Source organism: Xenopus tropicalis, chromosome 4, assembly GCF_000004195.4.
Source record: "Xenopus tropicalis strain Nigerian chromosome 4, UCB_Xtro_10.0, whole genome shotgun sequence".
In the NCBI taxonomy this organism is placed as follows: domain Eukaryota; kingdom Metazoa; phylum Chordata; class Amphibia; order Anura; family Pipidae; genus Xenopus; species Xenopus tropicalis.
In genome coordinates, this window is record NC_030680.2 from 60,949,688 (window position 1) to 60,966,195 (window position 16,508).

At 39.9% G+C, this 16,508-nt stretch overlaps 1 protein-coding gene across 1 annotated transcript; it reads left to right on the forward strand.

The window, feature by feature from the left end:
• Nucleotides 1-2,424: 2,424 nt before the first annotated feature.
• On the forward strand, nucleotides 2,425-14,640 carry nqo1 (NAD(P)H dehydrogenase, quinone 1). Its single transcript, NM_001016468.2, is given in 6 exon segments — nucleotides 2,425-2,457; nucleotides 4,404-4,568; nucleotides 6,643-6,773; nucleotides 11,115-11,228; nucleotides 13,442-13,543; nucleotides 14,275-14,640. Coding segments are annotated over 6 exon segments (843 nt in total). The 5' UTR covers nucleotides 2,425-2,441; the 3' UTR covers nucleotides 14,590-14,640.
• The last annotated feature ends 1,868 nt before the right edge of the window (nucleotides 14,641-16,508 follow it).

A 16,508-nucleotide genomic window follows, 5' to 3' on the forward strand; every position in this document is an offset into this window, starting at 1 on the left:
GTTTATCACCATCATTTTGTAGGCTTTATATTTCATCCTCGAGAACCAATCAATCCAAAAATTATTTTACCAGAACAACCAATAATAATGGAGCAATATTAACTAGTACCCACCTCTAAGTTAATCCCACTATATCACACTGTATTCAGTCAAAACAGATATAGCATCCTCAACACTTTCTTAATATAAAGTATAAACCCATCTAATATGTAAATATTACTACCATATAATTTTTATTTCAGCTCTATTGCAGCCCCCCTTAAAAGCAAAAATCATCTGGGTCTGTCCCACCTGTGCCCCCCTGATGGCGGCCCTGCCTAAAAGCTTGCACAAGCTGCACCAAATACTGTATATACTCGAGTATAAGCCTAGTTTTTCAGCACCCAAAATGTGCTGAAAAAGTCACCCTCAGCTTATACTCGAGTCGGGTGCCATGGGTCCCTCCAGATTAACACCCTGTGTCCTTGGTGTGCAAATTAGGCCACTCGAAAGACACTCCATTGCCCTGGCCCGCTCCCAATTCATCTCCATCTAGCATCCTCATCTGCCCCATTCTGCACTAGACATTGCACTTTATATTCTGTATAATCTATATATAGTTTTGAATGATTTTAACTCTGTGTTTTATCTGGGTTGCTGATTGAGCTAAGGGGGTAGTACTCTTAAGGTATCATTGTTGATACCATATTGTTTTTGTTGACCTTCTTCTCCACTTACAGAGCTAATTTACTGTTTTTCTTTGAAATAAATATTTAAAAACATATACCCCACTGATGCCTCATTTAATGTAATTGTATTGGTATTTATTTTGATTATTGAAACTTAGCAATAGCCGCTGCATTTCCCACCCCATAGGCTTATACTCGAGTCAATAAGTTTTTCCAGTTTTCTTAGGTAAAATTAGGTACCTCGGCTTATATTCGGATCGGCTTATACTCCAGTATATATACTTGCTAACTATAACAATTGCCCAAATGTGCTTGTGCAAATGCTCATCAAGAGATTAAATACATGGCGCTTTATATTTGCAGCTTGCAAAGATCCAATGCACATCTCTGTGACACAGAGACACAGATTCAGGTGGCCAAGATAATATGATGAATAACTAAAGGCGGCATTATAAACTTAATAATTAGTGTGAATCTCTTTCCATAATAACATATAAGGCTTGCTCAGGCAGGCAGGGACTTGGCGCTATGTAATAATTAAAGGCAGTTATTCTTTGAAATACCAAATGAGGCGTAAAGCAAAGGGAGGCTGCCTACATTGTTTGTTTTCTGTTTATTCAGTATATTATTTAATATATTCAGAGTTCTCAGACCCAGGGGCAGATTCATGAAATCACGAGTTCGAATGCTGAATGGGATCAATTCGGATTGGATACAAAAATTTCGGAAGATCGCTAATATCACGAAAATGCTTACGAAAAAATCGTATTAGTCACGATAATATCGTATTGGCGATCCGAAAGTCACAAAATTTTTGTACTGAACGATCGTGAACAGTAGGAAAACCTTTCCGATTTTTTCGCACAAGCATACGAAAAAGTTGCGCAAGCGTATGAAAGAGTTGCGCGGCCGGCGAAAAAGTCGCTCAATCGACGAAAAATTCGGCGAACATACGCTCGGAGCGTTCTTAGTAAATCTGCCCCCTAGTGTTGCCACCTGGTTGGTATTTTTCCAGCAACAAAAATTATATTCAGTGTCAATGTTATTAATAGCACAGAATCATAACACAGATTGGAAGCCCTGTATTTTTTTTAGAACCCTATCCAGACCTAAGTGCTAGTAATAGTTTTTAATATTCTTCTAACCCAGTGAGGCAGTGGCAACTATACAGTTTATATACCTTCAGAGGAAACTTCGGTGACTTCGGCAAATTGCGGCACCGCGTATGCCATCCCACCAGCGATTTACATTCTACCTGGTGGGATGGCATTGTGGGGAGATTAGTCAACCGCGACAACGGAGGTCTGATCTCCCGTGTTTCACGGCCCTAAACGTTGGAAAGATGTAGAAGATTAATGCAAATAATCAAAAAACTTGCAAAGTTGCTAGGGCTAGGCCATTCTATAAGGGTGAAATCAATTTGCCCCAAACCCCAGAGGACTAAACTCAATACCCACTGGCATAGGCGCAAAAATGTTTATAGTAATTGGTCCCAGTAACCTGTGTTTAAGCTACTGCCATTGCATCATTACGACAAGCTAGTTCATTACTGAATGATGAAGACAAAATGTTCCTTTCTACCATATAGGCAAATTCCCCGCCCAAACTTCTTCATCAGTAAGCAGAGTGCGGGCGTGGCGGCGTCAGTGAATTTAACCCATCCAAGGGGCGGGGTCTTACATAATAGGAGGAGTCTTGTGCAAGTGTCAAAACTCAAGGACCGAATGCGCGTCAGGATTGTAGTCGCAACCGAGTTCTGCAGAGCAGTAAGCAATGGCGGCAGCGGCATGTGAGTTACCAGGGGTGCTGGGATTGGGAGTCGTCATATGCGACCCATGGGAGGACAGGAAGGCAAAAGAGAGGTTTGTTAGTGGGGGAGACAAACAATACTGCGCAATAACCTCTGCAGACGGGATAGATGCAAAGGAGCCCGAGGGTGCAGGCATAAACCTACGCTTGTGTAATAAAGTAACGTGCCCACTTTCATCCTGTATACTTATATTCATGTATTGCAGTGTTAGTACGAGGTATACATTAATATATAAGCCCACAATGGTAATAACCCGTAAGCTACAGCAGATCACTTGAACATTTAGGAACAGAAAATAAAAAATCCATGTAGAAGGGCTGCACTGACTGCAAAGTAATTTAAATACAATAAATCAGTGCAGCCCTGCAACATGCATTTATTAGATTTGCCCCTGAAGTGATCTGTTGAACCTAAAGGTTCAAAATACATTTGTATATGTATGTATATATATATATATAGAGAGAGAGAGTACTGCACACACTGAAACTTAATATACAGAAAAAAGTTTTATTTAAAAAAAATCCAATGTGTCAAACATAGACATTGCTCTTTCTTGGGGAAAAGCTTATCTCTGAGGAAGAGCACTTTTTATGCTCGAAACTTTAGATGTTTGATTAAAAAAAAATGGTACTCTCTCTATATTTAGTTTATTTGGCCAGCACCCAGACATATTTATCTGTTTTTTAACAATATTATATGCTATATGTGCGTGCAAGTTAGTACCAGCGTGTGTAAAGTCATGTGATAGAATAAATGGTACTTATTTTGTCTATCCACTCCCACACCCAGAGGGCATACACTGAGTGCTTTAACATGAATTAGTGCTACTTGGCATTGGACGTGCATTATAGACAGATTATAGAATACTTTCTCCCTGTGTTCACTGTAGGCTGTGCATCTGAATAAGCTCTACAAGTTGTGACCTCAGTGCTTACAGCAAATTGTGAGGTGGCCAAAAGCCTGTATGCAAATACACAGGATATCATTTCCATCACTGTATTAGTTTAAACATTGGTACAATATACAGGAGAGATTCAGAACACTAGGAATGCGTAGGTAATTACCTAACTACCAACCAAACACCAGCTATAAGCAATTCCTGTGATGCATATGTGCTGTCCCAAAGCTCAATAACTGACAGCATCACAGAATATGCACTGTGTGCATTTGGAGGCACAGCTCTTCACTAAAGGCATGTGGTGGCCTTTGCTTGGCACAGAAAGCCAACCCTTAAAGTGCATCATTTCCAGTCTAATTATTTGTTAACCTTTAGTTCCCCTTTAATATTTCGTTAAGCCAAGTCCATTGCAGAAATTTTAAAAAAGAAATGTCTACTGACCTTTTAAATGATCATCTGCATTTTCTAGTAGTTCATCTTTAATCTTCATTTTTTATCTGCGGTTTTTGAATTATTTAGCTTTTTGTTCAGCAGGTGTCCAGGTTGGAATTTCAGCTAGGGTTGCTAGGGTCAAATTTAACCTAGCAACCAGGCAGTGGTTTGAACAGGTGACAGAAATTTGAAAAATAAGTAATAAAAAGTAACAATAAAATTGTAGCCTCACAGAGCTATCATTTTTTGGCTGCTGCCCCATTTGAAAGCTGGAAAGAATCAGAGAAGGAAGCAAATAATTCAAAAACAATAAAAAATTAAGACCAGTTGAAAAGTTGCTAAGAATAGGCCATTCTGTAACATACTAATAGTAAGTAATAGAAGGTGAACCACACCTTAAATATTTTAGGAAAGTTAAAAGGTTGCTATTACTTTTATTATTTTTCTTTATACTATATACTGTTATGCACAACCCATCTTATTTGATTTCTTAATATTTCTTTATAGACTCTGCACAGATATAGACTCTAACAGCAGATAAATAAAAAAATTGCAAGAGATCCATATTGACAATATTTTATGTTGCCATTTTAAGCTAAAAGGGCTCTCGTGGTGCTGGCTCATGCCGAGAGGACATCATTCAGTTACGCTATGAAGGAGGCTGCAGTACAAGCACTGAAAATGAATGGCTGGGATGTCACTGTATCAGACCTTTACACCATGAAGTTTAATCCTGTTGTTTCGCGAAATGATATTTCAGGTGATTCACTTATAAACCCTTAACTGCATGTTTATTTGATTTCAAACATGGTAAAATACTGAAATATTTAATTGTGTGCAACTCTTCTGCGCTTACGAGTGAGAATCCCATCTCCACAAATGGCTGCAGAGACTAATAAAAGTAAAAATGGGCAATTTATTAGAGCTCCTTACAGATCCTCTCGGGTCTGTGTTTTATTTGGTGTGAGCATGTCCTAATGGTCCCTGCCAGAAGCATAGTAGGAAGGGGATAGCCAATCACAACCCTGCAGTCACACAAGCAAAGACAGGCTTTATTCAGTTCCCTATCAGGTCAGCCTAGCTGCTAATTGGTTCCTGTTCTACAGTGCAGTGTGCTGCCGCCGCCCCCAGCCCTGCACAGGAAATGGAACAGATGGGCAGGATTAAGGGGTTTTTAGAGAATTTTTCTATAAATAAGCCCAAAACACTACTTTTTAAAGCACATTCCTTCTATATTTAGATGAGTGCAGTTCATTGGCACATCTTGTTTTTCACACAATATGTCCCCTTAAAGTTATATTCTCCTATTCAAGCAGAAATTCTTCCACAAATTGAAGAGGAGTTAGGCTTGATGTACACATCAGGGTTAAATCCAAATGTACATAGATAATATAGCCATAAAAGAAAGTATGGAAGATATAAAAAGAACCCCTCAAATACTTGCTCCCTCTCGCACCCACTTTCATTTGTAAAAGGCTTGCACACTGGAAGATGATTAAAAAACCTTTATTCCATATCAAAACCTTAAAACCACCTTCTCACAGCCAACCAGATTGGGATTCAGAAAATTAAAAATAATAATAAAAGGCTTTGATAAAGCTCTACTATTGAGAGTGAAACACACTCCTATATCCGTCGTTGTAGCAATTGAATTAGCCCAAGATGGCCCAATTTAGGTGGGAATATCGGGAGAAAATCCCCTCATTTGGTGTCCTCACCTTAACGTGGATGGCCACACTACTCACTGTATCTTTTCTGGTGTTATGAGTCTCATGTGAATTTAAACTATATTTTAATTAATCTAGTTTAGTTGTATTTTCAGTTTTCTGTTTCCCATTCGGGATGGGTGTGGGAAGGTTCAAGAAAATTGTTGCGGAAAAACTTTAAAAATGTAGAATGGGGAAAAAAACAAGAAACGTATACAGGTATGGGATCCCTTATCCGGAAACCCGTTATCCAGAAAGCTCTGAATTACAGAAAGCCTGTCTCCCATAGACTTCATTATAATCAAATAATTCAGAATTTTAAAACTGATTTCCTTTTTCTCTGTAATAATAAAACAGTACCTTGTACTTGATCCCAACTAAGATATAATTAATCCGTATTGGAGCCAAAACAGTTCTGTTGGGTTTAATGTTTTATTGATTTTTTTAGTAGACTTAAGGTATGGAGATGCAAATTACGGAAAGACCTCTTATCCGGAATACCCTTGGTCCCGAGCATTCTGGATAACGGGTCCTATACCTGTGTATATGAAACAACAGGAGCACTCCCTGCAAACAATCAACTGCCCCAGGTGCTGGCCAGAAGTTTATGTAAATAAAATGAGTGCCGCACACACAGGGACTTAAAAAAGAACAAAAAAAATTTATTAATCCAACGTTTCGAACACTAAATGTGTTCTTCTTCAGGGACAAGAAGGCTACACTGGATATGTTTTCCAGCTACACATTTCTTGAACTTTAACTTAACTTCTTGAACCTGACATGTTATTGGAGTGGGGATAAAACTGAATTTCGGATTATTTTGCTTTAACTACATGGGTGTGGGAAGCTACAAGTATTTGAGGGGTTCTTTTATGGCTAGATTATCTGTGTACATTGTGATTCAGATGCTGTCTGGATAGATAGAAGAGAGGTTGTGCTGAAGTTACTAGAAACGTAAATTCTAAATGAATTGTGATGGGTTGCAATTTAGGGCGAAGACACACTGGGCAACTAATGGCGTTGTTGCAACTAAATGCTTGCAAGTTTTCGCTATGCATCGCCCCGTGTGTCTTCACCCTTAGATGGAACAGGGCTGCAGGTCTCATTGTCTTTTGTTGTCTTGTTCAGGAGATGCTATCGATCCAGACCACTTTAGTTATCCAGCAGAGGCAACGCAGGCATGGAAAGCAGGCCGTCTGAGCCAAGATATTGTAGAAGAACAAAACAAGTTGGAAGCTGCTGATCTGGTGATTTTCCAGGTACAGGGATACTACATATTCTTGCAGTTTTATAGATTGAGTCCTTCCAGATTGGGCTTTTATTACTGTACCTGTTTCGCACAATAACTGTAAGTAGTGCACACATTGGAACAATTTACTTTGCATGGGATTTATGGTGTAATGCCTGCTGCATATCAGTCAAATCACTGCACTTGACGTGCCAATTGTTCAGTCTACAAGTTATTTTAACTACCTATATCAGTGCTGTCCAACTGGCGGTCCGCGGGCCCCCCTCTGTGTGGCCCTCCACCTGTGTGGCTGCTTTGATGGTTTACCCTTGTGTAAACTTTAAATGGTTTCAGTACTGAGATTAACTGCCCCCCCTGCATGGTTCACACTTCAGATTCAGGCTGTAATCCTCCTGTATTGTTTAAAAATGTAATCCCCTGTGTTGTTCACACCTTTTAATCTATGCATTGTTCACCCCCTGCAGTGTTCACACCTCAGGCTCAGGCTGTAATCACCCACATTGTTTGTCTATTCACACCTCAGACATTGTATGTAGTGCCTGGACTATGCTGTCTGTGTGTAGGCAGCATAGGGTAGGCAGAGTATGGCACATAGGCAGCATAGGGCAGGGAGGGTATTGAACACACAGGCAGCATAGGGCAGGGAGAGTATGGCACACACAGGCAGGGTAGGGCAGAGTATGGCACACAGGCAGCATATGGCAGACACAGGCATCATAGGGCAGGCAGAGTATGGTACACACAGGCAGCATATGGCAGACACAGGCAGCATATGGCAGACACAGGCATCATAGGGCAGGCAGAGTATGACACACACAGGCAGCATATGGCAGACACAGGCATCATAGGGCAGGCAGAGTATGGCACACACAAGTAGGTGCCTGTGAGAGGTGAACCTGGCAGGGGTTTGTTCTGGGAGTTTGTTAGCAGTTGGAAATAGCCATTAAATAATCCCTATGGTGTGTAATTATATGCTGGGGGTTGCTGTGCTATCCATAGGGGAGGAGGAGGCATATGGGTTTTAGGGTATGTCTTAATATGACATAATATAATTCTTTCACATATGAATGATGGTTGATATCCCTGCAGTGAGGACCAAGCATTTGGGTTTTTGCTGCACTACCACCATTGTGATAAAATGGGCGTGGTTTGAAGTGGGTGTGGTTTAAAAGGGGGGAGTAGTCAAAACTGGCTTCCATTAGCGGCCCTCCACCATGTATGCGCGAGAAATTCCGGCCCTCGGCACCGCAGAAGTTGGACAGCACTGACCTATATAATCAAGCACAGCCCCATTCTGATTGCTGCCTTTGTATCAGGGTGAAGTGGAGGCAGTATTTTCACTACTTTTGGTTTTCCTTTAGAAAGTATTCCCTAAGCACAATTGAAATTAATGTTAATATAATATATATGTTAGTTTGATGCTTGGTAGAAAGTGGCCCATTCAGGAAACATGTTTTAGGCCTAAACCAAACTAAGTGCAAGGATCGAGATGAAGTATAGGGAGATCAGAACACATAAAAAAGGGAAATTTGTGTTCACCACTAAATTTTTAACCATTAGGCAGAGGAGCAATGAGGCCGTGACGACAAAATTCATGCAGACAGCAACAATAGGTCCTCTGCATTCGCCCATTATCAATATATACTGGACATTAAAGGACATGTAAACCCCACACACAAACATGTAATCAGTGAACAGCCTCTTTCAAATCTTTCAATACCTGCCACTCTGGTTGTCCAAAGGTTAATAGTAAGGCTGCAACATCTCCTTAATCACTTAGATTTTCTTCTTCTCCTGTAACCCACTCGGCCCCCTCCCTCAGGAATTTGCTTTGACTTCTGGCTTGTGGGCATGCTCAGTTGTTCTAATTCAGATTACTAAACACGCCCTCCAGTCTAGCAGCCAGTAAAGAGTTGGCATTGCTGGTTCACATCTCAAACTCAGCTCTAGCTGTCTACTTCAATTGTTTTCTCCTAACTTTCTCTCCTGAGCTCAGCTCAAACAATGCAGAACTTTTATCAAAGACAGTTGTGCCTGTGTGAGCCTGTATTCTTGATGAAATGTATGCTGAATAAGGGTCTGTGTGTATGCTGTTTGCAGATTTACATGTATCTGATTATGTATCAGAGGAAAAATGGTGAAAGCTGCTATTTGCTATAGGAAAATGTGATGGTGCTGGCAAGCGGAGGGGATATATGCAGTACAAATGATGCCATTTGGGTGGGGGAAACGTGCCCAACTGATATACATTGTGGGCAAATGTAGGCTTTACATGTCCTTTAAGACATTCTGTGCAATAATCTACTAAGAAATGCCCTCCCCTTAAAGCACAACAGGGATTGTTTGTCCATATATTGCAGTATAATTCAAGCTGGACAACTACATCAAAGTCATTTATGGTCTGGTCCTAGTCACTTTCATCTGATTTATTAAGAATTCTACTGCTTTACTTTCTACATTTTACAAAGGGATTAGGGCTTTGCTCTGATTTATAAATGCCCCCACTCCAGAGAGGTCAGAGGTTGGCAGGACAGGCATAGGTGTATACATTTTTTCCCAAGAAGCACTGTATCTGGGACTTCTTAACAGCATTTTATATCACAGATAATGCTTTCTCAAGATCATAATTTGTCAGATTGTCAATTAGAGAAAGGGTAGTTTGTGATGCAAAAGTTTGTTGTGATCACTGCACTGCAAGTTGTGAAGATACAGTGTGCACCCTTGACAAAACAGATTACAGAACCCAAATGTTGGTAAAGTTTGGATGTTTAAGTGTTCTGCCCACATTAATGGTAATAAACAAATACCAGGTAGTAAGTATAGGCAGGGTTTTTACTTTGTTGTGTTCCTAATATTAAAGTTGCACAACCATGCTTAAGGGACTCCACCTTTAAAATTAAAGCTCAATAGTTTGTAAATAACCCTGTTTTTAGCTGAAGGGTCTTAATGCCATTTAGGTACTTAGTCTATAACTGATAAATTCTGCATAATTTTCTTTAAAAGCATGATATTTTCATTTAAAATGCTTGTAGTTTTGTTCTGTGGGCCTTTGTTACAAACAGAAATATGTTTTCTTAACACAAGAGATACCAGGTGGTGTGTGTGTTTAGGCAACAAGTATGTTATGGCTCAACACTGCAGTGCTGACAGCAAATTCAATGCAAATAGAACAGGTAATGTTTTACATATACAGGTAGCTATAGCTGGTATGTAAATTCAAATTATTTTTGGCCTTACTGGTCATATAGATAATCAAATGCAAGCGTAGTAAAAGCAAAAGTCGTTTTCAAATTTCTTTGTGAGGTACATTCAGCCTTATACTTTTAATGCTATGTTGCACTTAATTGTAGACTTACTGGTTATTTAACCCAAACTTTTGTTATTGTGTATTAAGTCGCAATATCCTTTTTGCCTGCACAGAAGTTCTGAAAGCTGTACCTCAGCCTCCTATTTCAGCTGCTTACAGTCCTATCACGGACACCATCTTAGTGAAGTTTCAGCACTCTTCTGTAGAAATTCCTTCCGATTGACCGGCAGAGCACATCATCCCCTTTGTCAGATGAAATCTTTGTAAACATTCCAGCTTGCATTGAGAGTAATATAGACTTGTGGAAGGATACAATTTTGTGCAGATGTGCATTCACACTTGACCACCTTATGTAGTTGTATGCTTTTTTTAGGCAGAGTACTTATTATATTTATTATTATTAGAATTAATACTTGTATCTATGGTTCATTTTTACTTTCCCGTTTTATCTCGCCTCTCGCTGTTTTATTAGGGTGTAGCTTCCGATTTTCTTTGGCTGATAGCGCCTTGCCAAGAGCCATGCTTGCACTTTAATACTTTTACAAAGATAACATGATTCTTAGGTTCATGATCGTTCAAGTAATTGTAAGGGCAGAGCCACAGGGTCAAGATAAGGTTCTCAAGTATCATGAGAAGAGTACTATTGCTAAATAAGGAAAAAAAGGCTCCCAAAGAAGTGTGCACAAAACTGTTTTACGCATGCTCTCGACCCTGGGTTGGTGGGAGGGAGAAAAGCTAGAGATGCTTTGAATGCATAGGTAATGTGAGATAATATTGAGGGAAAAGTAATGAGGAACAGCAAGTGCTTTGAGAACAGTGCAATGAGACTGTAACAATGTAACATGCTTAATTGTAGGCTTTTCTTGTCTTTTAAACAATATAGTGTTTTCTTCAGCAACAGGTATAACCTGGAACACCTGGCTAACTATTCTTACTATTCAAACCACATTATAATAAAAATTGCCCCAAACAATTCAGCTGAACTATTGGTTCCAAGCAGCAAAATCTGTAAAACTTGATTAAAAGCTCATCTTTTCTTTGCAGTTCCCTATGTATTGGTTTGGACTTCCTGCTATCCTCAAGGGCTGGTTTGATCGAGTTTTAACCGGTGGATTTGCCTATACCTATCAATCAATGTATGATAATGGGCATTTCAAGGTCAGTGCATATGAAAAAAATGTAGCAATTCCAGAAAGGTGAAGTGTGTTTTGAATGCAAAATACTCCAAATGCTCCTTCCAGAAGCACACTGAGATATTAAAGTAGCAGAACCAGACTAAATGAAGGCTATGAAAAAGGGCTATTTCTGTAATGTCCTCTCTTTAGCCAAGGGTGGGGTTTTATATATGCCCTGTACTCTTTCACCACGTTAGGGTCAGGGTAATATGGCCTTTGGACCTTACTCATGCTTGCTGGGGTAGCACAGTATGTTAGCATCAGGGAAGCTTGTATGAAATGTGGTTAAAAGCAGGGAGCTTTAAGATTTTTGGGTTCAAACTTTCGTTTTTAGTCTAGTGTTTGGTTAGGGTCACCCTTTACTTAGTGACAAGACTACAGGTCTACGAAAGCATATAAGTCATTCTTCTATACTTCTAGTAGTCTTCTGTAGTTCCAAGAGTGCCTACAATGGTACATCCTAAGGGGCGTATTTATTATGCTGTGTAAAACTAATTCGCCAAAAAAACGGAGTAAAAAGCTGTGTAAAATAATAGAAAAGATCGCCATCTGAACGCCGGATATTACGCCGTTATTTTCCATAAGTTCCGGTGGAAGAAAAAACAATTACACCGATTTTACGTCATTTTTACATGGCGATGTGTGGCAAATTTTCTCGTAGTTTTTTACACAGCATAATAAATATGCCTCTAAGTGTACCCTAAGGGTGTGAGACCTTGGACTCTCCTGTCCAAACATGTTTGCTATATGGTGCAGGTTTCCAATGTAGGGTCATTTATTCTTCTCTTTGGGTCTGTTTCCACATGAGACAAACAGTGGTCTCAAACCACTATTCCTTCTGTGATCAGTATACATCTCCACTCCCGTAGGGACAGACAATTTGCAGTGTACTGCACGGCCTACTAGTCTAACAACTTATGGGCTCCCTGGCCATCAGGCTTGTCTTCTAGGTAAATATAGGGTGGTTAGTAAGCATGTTTCATAAATCTAACCCATTCAAATAAATCCAGTGGCTAGGTGTTTGGGATATGTGTGCCTCCTGAGGAACCCCATGATTCATTGTGACTAAAACTTCTGTAGAGCAGGCAAGGAATTCATGCTTTTAAACCGTTGGAACTTTCTCATCAGTCTGTTGCTCTCCAACAATAAACTAAAGTCTGGGGGTTTGTAACTCTAAAGGTGGCCATACACGAGCAGATCCGCTCGCTTGGCGATGTCGCCAAGCGAGCGGATCTTCCCCCAATATCCCCACCTACGGGTGGGCGATATCGGGGAGCATTTAGGTTAAAAAAAAAAATAATCCGATCGTTTGGCCCTGGGGCCAAACGATCGGATTATGTGGGCGGCAATGGGGCAGTTGGATCGGGGACCGCATCAACGAGCCGATGCGGTCCCCGATCCGACCAGATTTTCTAACCTGGCCGATCGAGATCTGGCCAATTTCAGGCCAGATCTCGGTCGGCCAGGCCGCTCTGCTCTCCCCATACACGGGCCAATTAGCTGCCGAATCGGTCCAAGGGACCGATATCGGCAGCTATAGTCGGCCCGTGTATGGCCACCTTAAGCTTGTGCCTTGAGTCAATGGAGTTTGATATCTTGATGATAGCAAATCCAAAGAGCTGAATGAACTACTTGCCCTCAATAAATAAAAGTCTGTAGATTGTGGTGTTTTCTGGTGAAATTACAAATTGCTTTAATTCACATGAAAATATTATTAATAATACTCCTTATCTGGGGGCATTAAAAATACTAAAAGTATTTTATGTTAATGTTAATTTATGTAATTGCCTTTACTAAATATGCCCCTTAACAGACAGTTTCATATTTAATATTGGCAGAAAAAGCAGGCAGCACATTTGCATAGCATACATAAGGCAGGTAGAAATATAAAGCTATGATCAAACACTTTCTCCTAATGAAATATATGCAGCACAAGGCCAGGCAGAATATAGATACTAGAAAATCCTGTGATGCCTCGACAGGGTACATAGTGTAGATCCCATTTGCTCAATCAGAAGCAGGTTAGATAACGGTATTTCCCTCGCATCCTCTAGGAATATTTGTGGACAAGTGACTCTATTAAGAATATAATTTGCCCAGATTCTCAAACTTTTACATTGTGGAAAAACTTCTACAAAGCCCCAAAAAAATCTTGTGTGTTATTTTACCTTATGCTACTTTATTTTTCTTAAACAGAATAAAAAAGCTGTTTTGTCCTTTACTACGGGGGGCATGGAATCCATGTACACTCCAACTGGCATTAATGGTGATATAAACGTAGCGCTGTGGCCATTACAGGTAGGAACACTGTATACATCACAACTTGTATATAATATTATGAAAATTGTTACACTCCTACTACAATGGCATGCTAGGAGATTAAGTCCCTTATTCTGCCCCATCTACTGAAAATTGCATATAACCCCTTTTGCTATTTCTTTTAAATAAATGGTAAAACATTAAACAATTGTTTGTATTGTATTAAAATGTATATTGTGACACAAAAGGGGATTAAACAAAAATGCAGGGATTGGATAGTTGAATAAGTACCCCTCCCAGTCAATGCTTAGCAAAACTCGCTTTGGCATAAATTTCCCTAGTTCAGATTTTAATATCAGACCCGAAGTAGCCCTCTCTATCTAGCCTTGTGGGTGTCACTTAAGCAATGCTGTATCAGCACCGCAGGCTACTTGTTAAAATATAAATATGTAGATAGATGTATGTGTGCAATGTTAGACTGGCATCATCCAAATGGTCTGTGCCCAGGTAACCAGGTAGAAGCAAAACCTATGGAGTAAGTGGCACAGCAGTCCTTAGGGTGTTTATTCTACAGCAGGTTTTGTTCCTCTTCAAGTATTATAGAGACGACTAGACTAATGTATTTTACATGAATAAGCAAGCATCTTAAAAATGCACCTGAAGCAGTACCCTCATTTGTTAATGTATTGTAACTTCCTTGTTTGCTATCATTGTGATTTGTAACTCTGAATAGATGATGATGATGGTCAGTCCTTTACTTTTCTTTGCAGCAAGGCATTCTGCATTTCTGTGGCTTCCAGGTTCTAGAGCCCCAGATCTGTTACAGCATTAGCCACACTCCACCTGAGAGGCGCTCTGAAATCCTGGAGGCCTGGAAGGCTCGCTTGGCCAAAATCTGTGAAGAAAAATCAATAAGCTTTGTTCCCAATGAGAATTTTGACCTGTCCTTTCAAGGAGGATTTGCACTGAAGACAGAGATAGCAGAAGAGTGCGCCAGTGACAAATTTGGGCCAAGTGTTGGACAGCACATGGGCAAACCTTTGCCTCCTGATAATCAGGTGAAAGCTGGCAGCACCAGGCTGTAAGCATGTAGCGGTGTGTGCAGGTTGGTGGTTAATAAATGTATGTTTTCTACACTTGCTTGGAATCTGGTCATCACGTTATTTACATGCATCAGTTCAATGTTGCTTTAAGAGCGAGAGACATTTTAATGCCCCGTGTATATTGGCAGTTTAGTGCAAGACTTTGTGGTGTTGTAAGAAAAAAGTTGAAGGAAGGAGTTCCTGGGAGGGTGGTATAGGCATTAACTGAACACTTCAAAAGCCTAGACAATATTTGGCTGTGATCCCCCATTTGGAAGCTGAAAAGAGGCAAAAAGGAAGGCACATAATTCAAAATGTGTAAATAACGACCAACTTTAAAGTTGGTCATACTATAATATGTTGGTTATACATACTAGTATACAAGGTGAACTTCCTATTATAGATACCTTTTCTTAAAAATGTTTTAAAAAGGAGATTTAATTTCTCTGGCCTCCAGGTCCTGGCAGAATAGATTCTTTGGGCTGTCCCACATCACTTAAGGCTAGAAGAGTCTAGGGAAAAACCCATACAGTTTGTGCCAATTTAGGAATTAGATCCAGATTGTATACTGAAGAAAGAGGCAACTAAGGCCAACTCTGACAACAAGCATGGATTAACTGTTGGCTGGCATTTAGGCAAAGCACCACGGTATGAGAACCAACAGTCATAACTAATTCCATGTAACATATTAAAGGAGAACAATACCCATACATTATCCATCGGACCCCCACACTGATCCCTCCTCCCCCCTCCCCAGCTGCACTAAGGAGAACCACCTAGAACTGCTCTGCTACATCATACACCGTGCTGCCCAGCTGCATTGGTGGCCACCTCCTGTCTGTCGCCTGTTCATTGGTGATCACTTCCCAGAAGCATGCCCACTAAAAGCAAGCAACATATCTGCTTTAAAGGAGCCACCATTTTGTGATGGTCTGTGTGCTGATGTGAACTAGCATGTATGTGTTCTTTGGTTTGTGTGCACTGTGAATTGTGATAATCCCAGGGGGTGGCCTTAGTACTTAAAATGGCAATTTTCTATTAAGGATTACCCAATGGCACATACTACTAAAAAAGTATTATGAAAATGGTTTATTTAGATAAAGCAGGGTTTCACATATGAGCTGCTTTATGCAATATATTTTCATAGAGACCTACATTGTTTGGGGGTATAAGTTTTTGAAAAGTGCATTCTATTAATCTCTCCTGTATGGAGATATCTAAAGGTTTTCCCTATGGCCATTATATACCTCACATTTGCTGCTTTAGGGCTTTTTTTGCAATGAGGAGGAGCAACTTTTGCAACTTGTCCACTACCAGAGAAACTTGAAATCATGGAGAATAAATGTTGCCATTGGACTAACATGACAGTTACATGTGGGAAAAAAGTAGTAGCATAACTTTCCTCCATCTGGCACAGGTACTGTATTTATCCAGCATCAACATTCAATGTTTAGTGGATTTTCTCTTGAAACTTTCCTTTACTTGTGTTATAGACCCACACCCCACAAAGGGTTGAGTCTGCTCTTCTTTGGATTCAAACGCTATCTAATAAACTTACTTCTAGACATGTTCACAATGCACTCTGTCATGTTTTCTAGGAATGAATAGTACATTGAGACAGGGGTACCGGTACATGGCTGTGACCATAGAGTTTATTTGTGCCCTCTAGTGGGTGAAATTCTAAATTGCTCTGTGGACCAATAATAAAAGCAGCAGCTAAAGCAAAGGTAAGGAGACTGTTAATGAATAAACACAACCAACAGCAACTGAAAACCTTGAAAGTTTTATTATCGATTTCAGCTCTCTATACAGAAATATAATTGCAAAGAGTATACAAATATCCCAATAGAAGCAAAATATCTTTTGTTTAATATTTAACACATTATAACAAGATTGCTAAAAACAATAAAAACATTTCTGCC